This window comes from Stegostoma tigrinum, chromosome 16 (assembly GCF_030684315.1).
Source record: "Stegostoma tigrinum isolate sSteTig4 chromosome 16, sSteTig4.hap1, whole genome shotgun sequence".
NCBI lineage: Eukaryota > Metazoa > Chordata > Chondrichthyes > Orectolobiformes > Stegostomatidae > Stegostoma > Stegostoma tigrinum.
Genome location: NC_081369.1, coordinates 36,664,613 through 36,682,946, shown reverse-complemented (window position 1 = coordinate 36,682,946; position 18,334 = coordinate 36,664,613). Strand labels below are relative to the sequence as shown.

The 18,334-nt window shown below is 42.3% G+C and overlaps 2 protein-coding genes across 7 annotated transcripts in view; one reads left to right on the top strand and one right to left on the bottom strand.

Moving 5' to 3' along the window:
- The window catches only part of ca5a (carbonic anhydrase Va), a 46,321-nt gene extending 41,183 nt beyond the window's left edge, over nt 1-5,138 (top strand). For 4 of the 5 annotated variants that reach the window (XM_048546314.2, XM_059651713.1, XM_059651714.1 and 1 more), the window contains one exon: nt 3,325-5,138. In XM_048546314.2, the coding sequence (XP_048402271.1) occupies nt 3,325-3,468 (144 nt within the window). In that variant the 3' untranslated portion in view covers nt 3,469-5,138. Of the gene's footprint in view, nt 1-2,844; nt 2,891-3,324 lie in introns of all 5 variants that reach the window. The other variant, XM_048546315.2, reaches the window with a different exon arrangement.
- The window catches only part of banp (BTG3 associated nuclear protein), a 296,836-nt gene that overhangs the window by 262,634 nt on the left and 15,868 nt on the right, over nt 1-18,334 (bottom strand). The window contains exon 2 of one of the 2 annotated variants that reach the window (XM_059651709.1): nt 6,109-6,197. The exons of the other annotated variant lie outside the window; for it this stretch is intronic. The gene's annotated coding sequence lies outside the window, so the exon portion shown is untranslated. The remainder of the gene's footprint in view (nt 1-6,108; nt 6,198-18,334) is intronic. 2 annotated transcript variants of the gene reach the window in all.

Sequence of the window (18,334 nt, the reverse complement as noted above, 5' to 3'; positions counted from 1 at the left end):
CTATTTGCAGTTTTCAAATCTTTTCCGAATGTTGTTTTAATCATAGTTCATTCTTTTTATTCTATAATACTAGATGTAAAATTATCCATCCTGGACTTGGGTCCTCAATATACTGCTCTGGAAGATCATGACTAATGCACTCTAGAAACTTGTTCCTCATAGCTTTAGTCCTCAATTGTTCTACCCAGTCTCTATACAGATTGAAGGCATCCATGAATACAGTACTGCCTGTGCTATATGCTTCTCTCATCTCCCAATTAACACCATGCCCTACTTCTACTACATGGTATTCTGTGAATATCTTCAAATAAAGTCTGCTGTCACTTAGATCCAGTCAGCAGATCCACAAATTTTTCTTCCCATCCCAAATCTACTTTACTAATGTACTGAGATCATCACTTAATAGAAGTGCAACTCCACCTCTTTTCATTTTGTGTATTCTTCCAAAATGTTAAAAATACTTTATATTTAGTTTCCAGTTGTGGTCATGTTGCAACCCTGTTTCTATAATGTTAATTAGATCATAATCATCTACCTCTATTTATGCCTTCAGATCATTCTCTTGTGAATGCTGCATACATTCACAGACTGCCTTTGCCTTTTTGACATCATTCCACATTGAAGCATACTCAATGTTCAGCTTCATTTATCTTCTAGTCTTCTCAACAGCTTTTCTAATTCTTGTTATCAACTTTACTTTCTTCCAATTTGGGTTACCCTACAGATAATCTTCAATCTGACAGACTAGTTTGAACACACTGCAAAAGCATTATCAAACCTCCCTGGAATTATCAGTCCTGTCAAGATATAATCCATCCAGTTCTAACAAGTCCCACCTGCTCCAGAACAGGTCTCAATTCCTCAGAAATCAGATGACCTCTCACCTACACCAGTTTTCTCATTTAATGGATCAGTCCTCTAAGTTCTTTTGCTTATGTGACACTGGGAGTAATTACTGCACTTGGTTCTTGCTTTTTAAATTTCCTTCCAAGTTCCCTGAAATCTGCTTTCAGTATCTCATCCCTTTGATAGCCTTCAAATAAGCATAAAGTGCCTGCTAAGAAATGAAGGTAAAAACCACAAAATGCATCCTGTTTAGATACACGGAAGCATGCATGTTGCTTCATTCACAGGGATCTGGCAGAAGTAAATCGTAGGTGCCCCAGAACTTTGAAGTGAAGGTCTGAATAGTGTATAAGTAATTGGATCTGAGAGCAGACATGATGTGGCAGAGCTCAATGTATTGATGCTGACTTGCATAGAGAAAGGATAGAGGAGAATGTCTGTGTCCTTAACCCATGCTGGGATGTTCTGATGAAGACCTGGGGAGGGGAGGGGAACTTGGCAAGTTGCTGCCATTAGGTAACCACTCAGATATTCATTGAGTTTTCGCTATCTAGTTCCTCTAGGAAGGAGAAGAGACTTAAGTCACAAATGAGGCATGTTTTGTTAATGAGATGCAAATAAATGGAATATTTTCATCTATTGGGATATTTTGGGATTTTTTCTCAAGTCTAAATGGTAATTTTACACTTTTTTCCAACTTTCTCACCATTATCCATGTTACTGGAGGAGTGGAAGATTCTGCCCTAACATTTTTCCTAAATTGGCTTTATTTTGGCTCCTAGAGATATTGGGCTGTTAAATCAGTGATAGTCTAGCCCCTTAATATCATCTATTTTCTGTTGTATGTTCATAACAGCAGACAACTTGCAACATAGTTGCTGCATTGCAAGACTCCCAAAGGTTATTGCTGACTACTGACCTTTGCAACTCAATGTTCTGTCATCAGTTTTTGCTTTTAGCCATGATGGTTACAGAACATTGAATAATATTCAGACAAATATGATTTTCCACCTCCTTTCATAGAACATACAGTATAACATTTGTAACAGGAGTTGAACTAACTCCAGAGAAGCCGGTATCCCATCAAGTTGCCCTTTATTCACACATGAACAGCTCATGATGACAGTACTGCCTTGTTAGAGTCAAACACCAGAGTGTCAGCATCTCTGACACTTGCTGTGTTTATATGTCAGGCAGGGCTCCCTGATTGGACCAAATTAATAGCCCAATCAAGGAACTGATACTGATGTCTTGCTAACTAACCTTGTTCAGTCCAGGGTATGTTCTTGTCACATTACGATAATCAGCATAAAGGTTGTCTGTTGCCTATTTCGCATCATTAGGATCACTCAACATAAAATTTGATTCTGAATTCGATTTTTAGGAAAAGACAAATTGAATTGGACAAACATCTAATAAAGTGGAAACCCAATTTTATCAATAAAATTTTGGGAACCTTAAATTTAAAAACAAGTCTCTAACTTTTAACTGTAAGAATCATTAAACTCCCCCAAGCATTATACCCTGACATGATTTCCAAAGGACTCACTTATTCTGATCTTCACTGAGGTGCTTAAGTGGAAAATTAATGGCTGCTTAATCATCACTTCCTGCCTAGCCTTAAGGTTGAGGGCAGAGAGAGGAGCTGGATTGCAGGGAAAGTCCAACATACCAGAGTCATACAGCATAGAAACTGACTCTTCGGTTCAACTCAATCACACCAGACATCTCAATCTGACATAGTCAGATTTGCCAGCATTTGACCCATATCCTTCTACACCCTTGCTATTCACAAACAAATCCAGATACCTTCTAAATGCTGTAATTGTACCACTCCACAACATCCTCTGGCAGCTGAATTCCGTATGTACAGTCCCTCTTTTAAAAATTTGTCAAAATCTGAACAAACTTCACAAGCAGTCAATAAATCACCTTTTTGCCATCTTTGGATAAGATTTAATAATCTGTCTAAACTTTCACCCATGTTTGCATCACCAGGTGCCAGTTCCAAGAATAAGTCTGCTTCTTATTCATCTTTTGTGAGGTAATCAAAGTACTAAGCTATACCTCATTTGCTTTTTGTTAAAGTAGTAACCCAGGTCCATATGGCTACTTCATTCTTCAATTGGTCATAAGATTCACATAAAAAAATGGGCTGGGTAATCATACACGAGAACTTTACATTTTGCCTGCACCATTCTTTGTGACAACAGGCATCGTCTTGCATGAGAGAAATAATCAGTTAGTTTGAGTGGAAGCAAACTTCCATGAACTAACAAAGCTGGTACAGCATGTGTTTTAAACCTGGATTGGTGGCACCATTTTACACCACATACCAGCACCCTAACAAATTGTACTAAATGACCCCCTAAAAATTTATTAACATTTAAATAAAGTTAACTTTTTTGCAGTTCCGTAATTAACAAGTGATTCCATGGTTGCTGTCGTACTTCTATAAATATATTTTTTGATTTACAGTTGGCTGTGTTTCGCAGTTTGTTTTACACATCCATTGGGGAAAAGCAAAAGAATATGGTGGACAACTATCGACCAGTCCAGCCTTTACTGAAACGAACTGTTTATTCAACCATTTCACCTTTCCAGAACAGCGATTCCCAATAGGATAATACACCTGATTCCAAGCACTTAAAGAGAAAATACCAAGGAGCCTTACATAATTTTTAATATGCTAATTACTCCACTTACAAGTCTTGAGGGACCTGGGGGGGAAAAAAAAATCAATTCTTTTAGAATTTGCATGCTGAGACAGGAGCTTAAAATTCTTTCAAAAACACAGATGGTTCAATAAATATGGTGCTCTTTTATTATCCAGTGTAGTTAGAATTTGTGCAGTTAAGGTATTTCTTATCATGTAGTATAGTTAAATTTATATACTGTTCATAGGTGCTTTGCAGCCTTGACTTATCATAAACAGTGTATGTTTATGTATAGAACACTAAATTTAAGTTTGGTTATTTTCTTTTCATTAAAGTGTGATAAATATGTTCTTAAACATTTAATCAGCAATTATAATAAATGTTTACATCTAGGATACTTAATGGTGGCATGTATGTAAATATATTATGGTTCTTACTGACTGTTGAATGATGCCTTGTTAAAAACTGAGACCAAAATGGAGTAAAAATAATTGATAGTTAAAATAATAAATTTAGTGAGGTATGGTGTGACAAACTGCTATGCAATGAGGTTACAGCCTGCACAGTAGTAATCTATTCAAATTGCTAATGCATGATCTTTTTGCATATTGCAACAGGTGCCTGATCTCAGCAATTATAGAACAATAACTGAAATCAATATACCAATGACACTTTCATATGGCTTCTGGTTGTCCTCACCAGTTATATTGACTGTTCTGCAGGCTTAGGAAAGTTTGAAGATGGGCAAGAAAACAATAAATTTACAATTTTTGTATCCCTAATAAAGTCCTGAGGTGTCTGGGTACATGTGGAATGATGTTAAAGTTTGAGGTGGTGCAGATATGCAATATTGCTGGTGTCCAATGGTCCGAGTAAGTCAAATGTTCAGACAACAATTACTTATACCATGTGGTATGAGAATCCAAGGCCAATCACAGCCAATGTTTGGTTGGGTTAATTGGTGCCACTATCCCTTTTTCTATTTCTGTCTATAGGGCTTACTTGGCCTAAAATAGGACAGGGAAATCACTACCGAGCAGTGTTTTGTCTTAAACTAGGTGTCATTTATAGCATAATCAGGATGAGGTACAAGTTACCTCAATAGGACAGATATGGTTACTAAGACTATTGGAAAATGCAGGATAACTTTGAGATCCTAAGAAATTCTCCCTTTCTCCACTCAACTTCTGATCACATTATTAAATTGAGTGGAACTTAATGCAGACTTCAACATTCTCCCTGTGAGAAGGAGACTTACGCAACAGAAGTTATCTCGCATCCATCTCAGACAGGAGAATCATCTTAATGTTACAGTAAATGTATCCTTTTGCTCACAGATGGAATACTACATAGCAATAGGAATTAATAGGTAAATGGTCACCATTTTCCTCTTAAACATGACATGATATGACTAGAATGTTTAAATGATTCCTTATCGAAATCTTATTTCCGTAATTGTTTGTTTTGATTTTGCATTTAAAATAACACTACCTGTTCCTATCATCTCTGTAGGAAGTCCATACTGTATCATCACCCATATCCTGGCATCATAAAATACTTCAGAGATAATGGGAACTGCAGATGCTGGAGATTCCAAGATAATAAAATGTGAGGCTGGATGAACACAGCAGGCCAAGCAGCATCTCAGGAGCACAAAAGCTGACGTTTCGGGCCTAGACCCTTCATCAGAGAGGGGGATGGGGGGAGGGAACTGGAATAAATAGGGAGAGAGGGGGAGGTGGACCGAAGATGGAGAGTAAAGAAGATAGGTAGGGAGGGGATAGGTCAGTCCAGGGAAGACGGACAGGTCAAGGAGGTGGGATGAGGTTAGTAGGTAGCTGGGGGTGCGGCTTGGGGTGGGAGGAAGGGATGGGTGAGAGGAAGAACCGGTTAGGGAGGCAGAGACAGGTTGGACTGGTTTTGGGATGCAGTGGGTGGGGGGGGGGGGGGAGAGAAGAGCTGGGCTGGTTGTGTGGTGCAGTGGGGGGAGGGGATGAACTGGGCTGGTTTAGGGATGCTCCCCTTCCCCTACTGCATCCCTAAACCAGCCCAGTTCATCCCCCCCCCCCCCCCCCCCCCCCACTGCACCACACAACCAGCCCAGCTCTTCTCCTCCCCCCCCCCCCCCCCACCCACTGCATCCCGAATCCAGTCCAACCTGTCTCTGCCTCCCTAACCGGTTCTTCCCCTCACCCATCCCTTCCTCGCACCCCCAGCTACCTACTAACCTCATCCCACCTCCTTGACCTGTCCGTCTTCCCTGGACTGACCTATCCCCTCCCTACCTCCACCCTCTCCACCTATCTTCTTTACTCTCCATCTTCGGTCCGCCTCCCCTTCTCTCCCTATTTATTCCAGTTCCCTCTCCCCATCCCCCTCTCTGATGAAGGGTCTAGGCCCGAAACGTCAGCTTTTGTGTTCCTGAGATGCTGCTTGGCCTGCTGTGTTCATCCAGCCTCACATTTTATTATCATAAAATACTTATTGACTTAACACACAGGAAGAGAATTACAGATAGCAAAGGGAATGTACTTTGAAAATGTATTATAAGGAACACATTGATATCAAACACACTGCTTTGTAAAATGAAATAATAGATTTGGACCTGTATTTTCAGGATTACAAGAAGGAATGTCATCCGTATCATTCTCTTTGATCTCCAAATGGAATTTGCGTAGGTATAAAGAATGTAACCTGAAATAAACAAAACAACTCTGAAAATCTGACAACAAGAATTTGTTCAGATTTCGGGTTAAACCCATTCATCAGAATAGCAAACTCAATCCATAATCTGAAAATTTTCCTTGGAAAATGTTTATCACCCTGTTACGTATTTATGATGATATCAGATCTTCAGGTTTTTTAATACATATTTATTGGGTGTATTTGAAAAAGCAATACAATGGCCAATAACAAATACATAAAACACTTCTGACTGTTGTTTTTAAAACTGCAAAACTGGTGGGTTTCACATTCTCATTCACATGAAATAGACAAAAGGCCAATGTTAACAACATGCAGTGGTGTTTTGGGGGAGCAGTGTAGAGATTTTGCACAGTAAAGTTGTCTCAGTTTTCATTAATTCAAATTTATATATAAAGTCAGGCACTGGACCTTTATTTTCTGATAACTGCTGCTGACAAGCATTTTTCCAAATCAGGGGAATCCGGTTAGACGGCTGACTAGCAAAATCAACCCTGAAACAAAGTAAGGTGTAGAGCTGGATGAACACAGCAGAAGGGTCCAGACCCAAAACGTCAGCTTTCCTGCTCCTCGGCCTGCTGTGTTCATCTAGTTCTGCACCTTGTTATCTCAGACTCCAGCAGACAGTTCCTACAATCACTAAGGGAATAGGAGTGTTCCTTACAAATAACAAACCTATGTATTTTTAAAAACTTGATCTTTTTGAACAACTGAACTACAAATAAAAGATGCAAAGATTAAAGTCTGCTTGTGCAGAAACAGGATTTATGAACCAAAGTGCCTTGTTAAAATAATTTTATTTTGTTGCACCTCAACACCTAGTTTAGTGTAAGTATCAACAGTTGGTATTTATGTTTTGCTTCTAATGTAATAAACTGCCCCAGAGTGCTTCATAGACATTATAAAACAAAACATGCCACAGACCCATATCAGGAGATATTAGGGCAGATGTCTTAAAGCTTGGTCAAAGTGATAAGTTCTAAGAAGATAGGATATACACCCAATCGAAAAGATAAGCAGGTGGGCCGAGGGGGTGGGGTTGCCTTATTAGTAAGCAATGAAATTAAACAATAGGAAGAAACAAAATAGGGTCACAGATGGTGTAGAATCGCAGAACCTCAATAGGTTTTAAAAAAAAACCATAGTTGGGAGTTGTGTATAGGCTTCCAAACAGCAGTCAGGAGCTGGGAGCGCAAGATACACCAGGAGATAGAAAAGGTGTGTAAGAAAGGCAAAGTTACAGTGACTATGGGGGATTTTGATATGCAAATGAATTGGGAAAATCATGTTGGCAGTCGATTGCAAGAAAAGGTGTTTGTGGAATGCCTGTGAGATGGCTTTTTGGAGCAGCTTGTGGAGCCCTCAAGGGAACAGGCTATACTGGATTTAGTGTTGAGCAATGAGGCAGACTTGAGAAGGGTGCTTAAGGTGAAAGAACCTTTAGGAGGCAGTGATCATTACATAATTGAATTTACCCAGCAATGTGAGAGGGAGAAGACAGAATCAGAGGTAAAAGTATTAATAAAGACAACTACAGGAGGTATGGGGGGAAGAAGCTGGGCAGAATTGACTAGAAGAGGAACCTAGCAGGGAAGACATTGGAACAGCAATGGCAGGAGTTTCTGGGAGTAATTCAGGAGACAGCAAACATTCATCCCAAGGAGAAAGAAGCATGGTACAGGGACGATGAGGCTATTACGGCTGACTAAGGAAGTCAGGGACAGCGTAAAAGCAAAAGAGAAAACATAATGTGCTGAAGGACAGTGGGAAACCAGAGACTCGGAAGATTGCAAAGACCTACAGGGGGCAACAAAAAAAGAGAAGATTAAATAGGAGGGTAAGCTAGCCAGTAATATAAATGGGCAGCACAGTGGCTCAGTGGTGCCTCACAGTGCCAGGGACCCAGGTTCAATTCCACCCTCAGGTGACCGTCTGTGTGGAGACATTCTTCCCATGTCTGCATGGGTTTCCCCTGGGTGCTCCAGTTTCCTCCCCCAGTCCAAAGATCTGCAGGTTAGGTGGAGTGGCAAAGCTAAATTGCCCATAGTGTTCAGGGGTCTGTAGCTTAGGTGGGTAAAAGGGGGATGGGTCTGGGTGGGATGCACCAAGGGTCAGCGTGGACTTGTTGGGCCAAGGGCCTGTTTCGACACTGTGGGGTTCTAATTCTAAGAGTTTCTTTAGATATAGAGAGAGAGGCAAAAGTGGACATTGGACAAATGGAAAGTGACAGTGGAGAGATAATAGTGGGGAACAAGAAAATGGCTGAGGAGCTGAATAATTATTTTGCGTCAGTTTTCACGGTGGAAGACACGAGTAATCTCTGAAAAATTCAAGAGAGGCAGGGGGCAGAGTGGAGTATGGTGGCCATCACCAAGAAAAAGATGTTAGTAAAACTGATTGGCCTGAAAGTAGTTAAATCACCTGGACCAGATGGACTACACCCCAGAGTTCTAAAGGAGATAGCTGAAGAGATAGTGGAAGCGTTCGTGGTGATCTTTCAGGAATCGCTAAAGTTCGGGAGGGTCCCAGAGAACCGGAAAAAAAAATCACTAACATGACACCCCTGTTTAAAAAGGGAGTAAGGCAAAGGACAGAAAATTACAGACCAATTAACAACCTCAATTGTGGGTAAGATTTGAGTTCATTGTAAAGGATGAGATTTCTGAATATTTGGAGGTGTATGGTAAAATAGGGCAAAGTCAGCATGGTTTCATCAAGGGGAGGTCATGCCAGATAAATCTGCAAGAAGTCTTTGAGGAAGTAACGATTAGGGTAGACCAAGGAGAGCCAATAGATGTTATCTTCACTTCACTTCTGTTCCAGCAGCAGGAAGAGCGGGAGCTCTAACCAAGAAGGACTCTCCTGTGTTGTTAAGGTAAGGCTTTTCAATTTATATTTCTTGTGTATCGTGTGATTGATTAAAAGTTTAATTGGTTAATTGAATAACACCGTAGCAGAGAAGTACTAGAAATTATTTAATGTATAAATTGTAGAAGTTAATTTAATAAGTAGTTATGGCTGGACAGATGATGTGCTGTAGCTGTATGATGTGGGAGCTGGCTGATCTCATTGTGAACGGCAGCGACCACATCTGCAGCAAGTGTTGGTTGCTGGAAGAACTCCAGATCAGAAGTGACGATCTGGAATCGGAGCTTCAAACTCTGCGGCACATCCAGGAGGGGGAAGAGTTACCTGGACACTTTGTTTCAAGAGGCAGTCACACCCGGTAGATTAAGTAATTCAAATTCACTAAGTGTTCAGGGACAACAGGGTGTGACTGTAAGTGAGGCAAGTAGGGGGATTCTGAGTTCACGAGTGCAGGAGCCTAAGCCCTTGACCTTGCCCAACAGGTTTGAGATTCTTGCTCCCTGTACGGATGAGGGAAAGGGCTGTGGACAGGATGAGCCAGCTGACCACAGCACCATGGTGCAGAAAGCCATTCAGGACGGGGGAGCAAAAAGACAAGTAGTTGTTATAGGGGATTCTATAATTAGGGGAACAGATAGTATCCTATGCAAGCCAGATAGGGAGTCCCGCATGGTGTGTTGCCTGCCCGGTGCGAGGGTGCAGGACATCTCTGACCGACTTGAAAGGATATTGGAGCAGGAGGGGGAGGATCCAGTTGTTGTGGTCCACGTTGGGACCAACAACATGGGCAAAGCTAGGGTCGAGGACCTGTTCAGGGATTATCAAGCACGTGGCAGGAAATTGAAGTACAGGTCCTCAAGGGTCATAATCTCCTGATTACTGCCCGAGCCGCGTGCCAATTGGCATAGGGATAAGAAAGTTAGGGAAGTAAACACGTGGCTAAGGGATTGGTGTCGGAAAGAGGGATCCCATTTCATGGAGCATTGGCATCAGTTTTGGAACCGGGGGATCTGTACCATTGGGACAGTCTCCACCTGAACTGATCTGGAACCAGTGTTCTACCGAAAAGGATAAAGAGGGTGGTCAGTAGGACTTTAAACTCGGAGTCAGGGCAAGGGAAAGCAAAAGCGACAGGGAGTATGGAGTTAAATGGAAAGATAAGCAGCAGGGTAGTATGTGTACAGGTGGGTTAAGCTCGAGGCAGACGAGGAATGCAGCAAAAAGGAAGGATAACTTAGGACATCTTATGATTTCCAATATCTCTAATAATGCTAACAAAGTTAGCTTTAAGGCACGTTACCTAAATGCTCGCAGTATTTGTAACAAAGTAGATGAATTAACGGCACAAATCATCTTGAATGATTATGATGCGGTAGGCATCACAGAGACATGGTTACAGGGCATTTAGGACTGGCAGTTAAACATCCAAGGATTTACAACTTATCGAAAAGACGGGGAGGTGGGCAGAAGGGGTGGAGTTGCCCTGTTAGTTAAGAATGAAATTAAATCTATGGCACTGAATGACACAGGGTCAGATGATGTTGAGTCTGTGTGGGTGGAGTTGAGGAGCCACAAAGGCAAAAAAAACCATAATGGGAGTTACGTACAGACCTAACAGTGATCAGGACCAGGGGTGCAGGATGCACCTGGAAATAGAAAGGGCATGTCAGAAAGGTAGGATCACGGTGATCATGGGGGACTTCAATGTGCAGGTAGACTGGGTGAATAATGTTGCCGGTGGATCTAAAAAAAGGTAATTCATGGAATGCTTACAGGATGGCTTTTTGGAACAGCTTGTGATGGAGCCCACAAGGGAGCAGGCTATTCTGGACTTAGTGTTATGTAATGAGCCAGACTTGAAGGAACACTTAGGAGGTGGCAATCACAATATGGTAGAGTTCAGTCTGCAGTTTGAAAGAGAGAAGGAAAAAAAAAATCGAATGTAACAGTGTTACAGCTAAATAAGGGTAATTACAGGGGTACAGAGAGGAACTGACGAAAAATCGACTGGAAGCAGAGCCTAGCGGGGCAGACAGTAGAGCAACAATGGCAGGAGTTTCTGGGTATAATTGGGGATACAGTACAGAGGTTCATCCCAAAGAAAAAAAAAGATTATCGGGGCGGTGGGGGGGAATTAGACAGCCATGGCTGACAAAGGATGTCAGGAAATGTATCAAAGAAAAAGAGACAGCCTATAAAGTGGCCAAGAACACTGGGAAATCAGAAGATTGGGAAGGCTACAAAAATAAACAGAGGATAACAAAGAGAAAAATAAGGAAGGAGAAGATCGAATATGAAGGTAGGCTAGCCATTAATATTAGAAATGTTGGTAAAAGTTTCTTTTAGTACATAAGAAACAAACAAGAGGCAAAAGTAGACATTGGGCCACTTCAAATTGATACTGGAAGGCAACTGATGGGAGATAAGGAAAAAGCTGAAGAATTTATTAAGTACTTTGCATAATTCTTCACAGTGGAAGACATGAGTAGTATCCCAACAATTAAGGCGATTCAGGGGGCAGAGTTGAGTATGGAAGGCATTACAAAAGAAAGTGCTAGAAAAGTTAAAAGGTCTAAAATTTGATAAATCTCCTGGCCCCAATGGGCTACATCCTTGAGCTCTGAGGGAGGTGGCTGAGGAAATAGCGGAGGCTTTGGTTGTGATCTTTCAAAAGTCACAGGAGTCAGGAAGAGTCCCATTAGATTGGAAAATTGCTGTTGTAACCCCCTTGTTTAAGAAAGGATCAAGACAAAAGATGGAAAATTATAGGCCGATTAGCCTAACCTCAGTTGTTGGTAAAATTCTAGAATCCATTGTTAGGGATGAAATTTCTAAATTGGAAGTGCAGGGTCGGATTAGAACAAGTCAGCATGGATTTAGTAAGGGGAGGCCATGCCTGACAAACCTGTTAGAATTCTTGAAGAGGTAACAAGTAGGTTAGACCAGGAAAACTCAGTGGATGTTATCTATCTAGACTTCCAAAAGGCCTTTGATAAGACACCTCACGGGAGGCTGCTGAGTAAAGTGAGGGCCCCTGGTGTTTGAGGGGAGCTACTGGCATGGATTGAGGATTGGCTGTCTGACAGAAGGCAGAAAGTTGGGATAAATGGCTCTTTTTCAGAATGGCAACTAGTGACAATTGGTGTCCCACAGGGTCCAATGTTAGGGCTGCAGCTATTCACTTTATATATTAATGATCTGGATGAAGGGACTGGGGGCATTCTGGCGAAGTTTGCCGATGATACGAAGTTAGGTGAACAGGCAGGTAGTACTGAGGTGGTGGGGAGGCTGCAGGAAGATTTAGACAGTTTAGGAGAGTGGTCCAGGAAATGGCTGATGAAATTCAACGTGAGCAAATGTGAGGACTTGCACTTTGGATAAAATACAGGCAGGGACTATTTTCTAAACGGTGAGAAAATTCATAAAGCCGAAGTACAAAGGGATCTGGGAGTGCTAGTCCAGGATTCTCTAAAGGTTAACTTGCAGGTTGAGTCTGTGATTAACAAAGTGAATGTAATGTTGTCATTTATCTCAACAGAGTTGCAATATAAAAGCAGTGATGTGCTTCTGAGAATTTTTAAAGCTGTAGTTAGGCCCCATTTAGAATACTGTGTCCAATTTTGGGCCCCACACCTCAGGAAGGACATACTGGCACTGGAGCATGTCCAGCGGAGATTCACACAGATGATCCCTGGAATGGTAGGCCTAACATACGATGAACGGGTGAGGATCCTGGGATTGTATTCATTCGAGTTTAGAAGGTTGAGGGGAGATCTAATAGAAACATACGAGATAATGCATGGCTTGGAAAGGGTGGACGCTGGGAGGTTGTTTCCATTAGGCGGGGAGACTAGGACCCATGGGCACAGCCTTAGAATTAGAGGGGGTCAATTTAGAACGGAAACGAGGAGACATTTCTTCAGCCAGAGTGTGGTGGGCCTGTGGAAACCTTTGCCACAGAGCACAGTGGAGGCCGGGACATTAAATGTCTTCAAGGCAGAGATTGATAATTTCTTGATCTCACAAGGAATTAAGGGCTACGGGGGAGAGTGCAGGTAAGTGGAGTTGAAATGCCTATCAGCCATGATTAAATGGCAAAGTGGACTTGATGGGCGGAATGGCCTTACTTCCACTCCTATGGTCTTCTGGTCTTATCTACCTAGACTTTCAGAAGGCCTTTGACAAGGTGCCGCAGAGGATGCCGTTGAGTAAGGTAAGGGCCCATGGTGCTAGAAGCAAGGTACTAGCACGGATAGAAGATTGGCTGTCTGGCAGAAAGCAGAGAGTGGGAATAAAAGGGTCTTTCTCAGGATGGTAGCTGATGACAAGTGGTGTTCCGCAAGGGTCAGTGTTGGGACCATAACTTTTCACTTTGTACGTTAATGATCTAGATGAAGGAACTGTGGGCATCCTGGCTAAGTTTGCAGGAAATACAAAGATAGGTGGAGGGACAGGTAGTATTGAGGTTATGGGGAGGCTGCAGAAGGATTTGGACAGGTTAAGAGAGTGGGCAAAGAACTGGCAGATGGATTACAACGTGGGAAAGTGTCAGGTCATGCGCTTTGGTAGGAAGAATAAAAGCATGGACTATTTTCTAAATGGGGAGAAAATCCAGAAGTTCTAGTCCGGGATTCTCTCAAAGTAAACTTGCAGGTTGAGTCAGTCGTCAAGAAGGCAAATGCAATGTTGGCATTTATTTTGAGAGGACTTTAATATAAAAGCAGGGATGGACTTGTGCAGCCTGTTAGGCTCTGGTGCAGCCACATTTGGAGTATTGTGTGCAGTTTTGGGCCCCTAACTCAGGAAAGATATACTGGCCCTAGAACGGGTTCAGAGGAGGTTCACAAGAATGGTCCCAGGAATGGAAAGATTAACATATGAGGGAATGTTTGAGGACTCTGGGACTATACTGATTGGAGTTTAGAAGGATAGGGTGCTGGTGGATCTAATTGAAACTTACAGAATACTGAATGGTTCGGACAGAGTGGATATTAGGAAGATGCTTCCATTGGTTGGAGAGACTAGGACCCGAAGGCACAGCTTTAGATTAAAGGGAAGACCTTTTAGGATGGAGATCAGGAGAAACTTCTTCAGCCAGACAGTGGTGAATCTATGGAATTCACTGCCACAGAAGGCTGTGGAGGCCAGGTCATTGAGTACATTTAAGACTGAGATAGATAGGTTCTTGATTAAGAAGGGGATCAAGGGTTATGTGGAGCAAGCAGGAGAATGGGGTTGAGGAATTTATCAGCCATGACTGAACGGCAGAGCAGACTTGATGGGCCGAATGGCCTAATTTCTGCTCCTATGTCTTATGGTCTTAAGACGTAGTTCCTTGAAAGTGGAGTCGCCGGTTGACAGGTTAGTGAAGAAAGCGTTTGGGATGTTTGCCTTTATTGGTCAGTGCATTGAGTATTGGAGTTGGCAGTTAATGTTGCAGTTGTACAGGACACTGGTTAGGCTATTTTTGGAATACTGCATTCAGTTTTGGTCTCTCTGCTTAGAAAAGATGTTGTAAAACTTGAAAGGGTTCAGAAAAGATTTACAAGGATGTTGCCAGGGTTTGAATGACTTGATTTACAGGGATAGGCTGGGGCTATTTTACCTGTACTTTTGGAGGCCGAAGGGTAACCTTATAGAAGTTTATATAATCATGAAGGGCATGGAAAGAGTGAATAACCAAGGTCTTTTCCCCAGGGTAGGGGAATCCAAAACTAGAAGAGCATAGGTTTAAGGTGAGAGGGGAAAGGTTTTAAAGGGACAACATTTTCAAGCAGAGGTTGGTACCTATATGGAATGAGCTGCCAGAGGAAGTGGTGGACTCTGATACAATTACAATATTTAAAAGGCACGTGGAAGGGTACAGAGGGTTATGGGCCAAATGCTGGCAAATGCCACTAGATTAGGATATCTGGTCAATCCGGGTAGGTTGGAACGAAGTGTCTGTTTTGGTGCTATATGACTCAATGACAAAAATCAGAAACAAAATATTGCAAATGTGAAATAAATATAAAAGAAAATCTGGAGAATGTCAATAAGTTGGTCAGCATTTGTACAAGGAAACAGGGTGGAATCTTCTACTCCCATCTCTGGCACTCACTTAAGGCAGAAAGGACAGTTAATTAGCCAGAAAATGGCTAATTAACAAGCATTAAGTTCTGGTCAGCAAGGCTCACAGTTGACCTTCATGCCACACTACTATTTGAGGCTAATTAAGAAATACTTAAGTGCTTGGCCACCACCCAGCACTCCCCATGACACCATTCGGAGATCTACAGCAACACCACTTGTCTTTGACCTGGGTTCCCTGTATTTGGGGCTCGGAGGTCATGTAGTTACAAAAGCAGTCACAGCTTCCTCTGTGGTGCTGCTGCATGCAAGAACTGCCAGCCTCATATTGGCTGGCAGCTCTTGCTGGTTGGTATATTGCCCACCAGATCCCAATTTTGGATGAAGGCCTGCCTGACTGGCACGTGTTGAGGCTGCCTTTCCTGGAAATGACAATGCAGATTTCCCAATGGCTCAATAAGATTCCACCTAAAAGTAACATTTCAAGTTGATAATATTTTATCAATTGTTAAGGATAGTCTTAAATGAGGTACAGAGATTTCGTAAAGTTGTGTTTTGGATGTGGAAATAGGAAGGTACAGCTGTGCTACAAACAGTATTTTCCAAATTGTTATCCGCGTAAAATTGAAACATGAAATTAAGATTTATTGCTTATTCAAAGTGTGAATGGTCAGAGTTTGGGAGGAAAAGATAGGTGGAATTTTGGGTGTGAGGGTGCTACCTGTTGCCCATGTTGCACAAGTAATCTCAGAGGTTAAATACTGCAGTGTGCTAACACAGTGGAATAGTTTCACAACGTGTCATTGTCTTAAAGAGGGGAAGACAAAATTTAGAATGGATTCTGTATTACTTGCTTCCATAATTGATGCACTGTGTTGACAATGACCTTTTATTAGTCTTCATATTCAATGCAACAATTGTCGAGCAGTAAGTACTCACTCATCTGTTCTAAATGAGTCTCAGGTTTTTAATAACTTCAATGTTCGATCACTGTAAATGGTGCTGTGATTGTATTTAGGGTGGCACGGTGGCTTAGTGGTTAGCATTGTAGCCTCACAGCACCAGGGACCTGGGTTCGATTCCAGCCTGAATTCAATTCCACAGTCCAAAAATGTGCAGGCTAGGTGGATCGGCCATGCTAAATTGCCCATAGTGTTCATGGTTGTGCGGGTTATAGAGGAATGGGTCTGGGTGGGATGCTGGAATGGTCGGTGTGGATTTGTTGGGCTGAAGGACCTGTTTCCGCACTGTAGGGATTCTGATTCTAATTCTATCCAAAAACTAATCTGAATTGTCTATCATTATGTATGGATTGGGGCAAGAGGAGGAGGAGAATCAGACAGGTAAAGACAATGTGTTGACAGTTAGGAATCAGTACCAAGGGATGCTGTATTGCAGCAAGCCCAGACAAGACCATCTTCTCCATTATGACCCACTGTTTAGTCAGAACACACCTCACAGATACAAGTCGTAGGCTCCTCCTTTGGACATCTTTAAAATGTACAGGCTGTGTAGAAAAACATTATACTGCTCCTGCCCTCCCAGTTCATCAGCATCAATCACAAGTGTTCTTTAAGGTATGGGCATCTTGGCAGCTCCCCCAGAATACCAAGATGTTTACCTTCAATTTGCAAGAACCAGTAACATAATTAATATTGTGACCAGTATTTGCTCCTGCCATAGATACACCTCATACACAACGATTAGAGCAAAATATGTCCATCTGCACTCTGCAGATACATGATTAATGTTATTACCCCTGGAAGGGCCTCATGTTGCCTGTGTTTTTGGACAATAACTGGATGCTGATCCCACCCACTCTGGGTGTGGTTACAGCCATTTTCCATTCATAGGTCAGACATAGCACTCGTCCTTATGGAAAGAAACATAGGCTCAATGTTGAGTGTGACCTATTTGTCAGGTCCACCAACTGCCCGCTCCCCACCAGAACCTCCATGTCCCTTTCTACCTTGCACTTGCTGGATAGCCCATCTCTACTGAACTCCACACATCCCCCACCCACCATCTTCAGCTACAACTCCAATACTCCTCCTTACCTTCAGTCCCATAGTGGGCCACGATCTATCCCCACTCCCACTCTCCTGAAGCGTGTTCTCCTTTGCCCCCTGTTCCTATGACTGTCTTGGACTATTAATTCCTTGACTGGGTGCAATACACCAGCAGGTGACGAAGCCCACTGCCCAGACTGTAGTGAGACAGACCCCCGATCTTATCCAAGCCTCTGGATTGTACATGGATGTTTCCCTTAATGAGCTGTACCAAGCCCATTAAACAGCAAGGCAAGATAGAACTACTATGAACTTCAAAATGTGGCTGAGAGGAGAGGTGATGGGAAGCACAGCAGATGAGTGCAAAAATAAAGCTGAAGCATTTGCAACACCTTCAGTCAGAAGACCCAAGTGAATGATTCATTTCAGCCTCTTGCAATGGTCCCCAGCATCACCAGTGCCAGTCTTCAGCCAAATCGCTTTACTCCATATGATGTTATGATAGCTAAAGGCACTGGATTGTGCAAACACTATGGGTCCTGACAACTTTCCAGTAACAGTATCAACGATGTGTGCTCCAGAACTTACTGCACCCCTGGCCAAGTTGTCTAATGCAACTACAAACTGTTATTTACCTGGTTATGAGGAAAATTGCCCAAGTATGTCCTGAACAAAATCCAACCTGGCTAATTATTATTCCTTTAGAACATAGAACAATACAGTGCAGAACAGACCCTTCGGCCCTCGATGTTGCGCCGACCTGTGAATTAATCTAAGCCCCTGCCCCACACTATCCCATCATTATCCATATGCTTATCCAAGGACTGTGTAATGTCTAATCTCAATCATCAGTACAGTGATGGAAGATGTCACCATCAATCCAATCAACCAGCACTCTTAGCAATAACCTGCACACTGATGCTCAATTTACCATCCACAAAGGCCACTCCATTCCTGACATTATTTGGGGCCTTGATTCAGAAATGGATGAAATTCAGAGGTGAGATGAAAATGACGTGCTTGACATCAAGGCTGCATTTAACCTAGCGTAGCATCAAGGATTCTGAACAAAAAGTGTAATCAATGGCAATCAGGGAGCAAATTCTCCACTGGTTGGAGGATAGTTATGGTTGTTGGAGATCAGTCATCCAGCTCCAGGACATCTCAAAGTTCCTCAGGGTA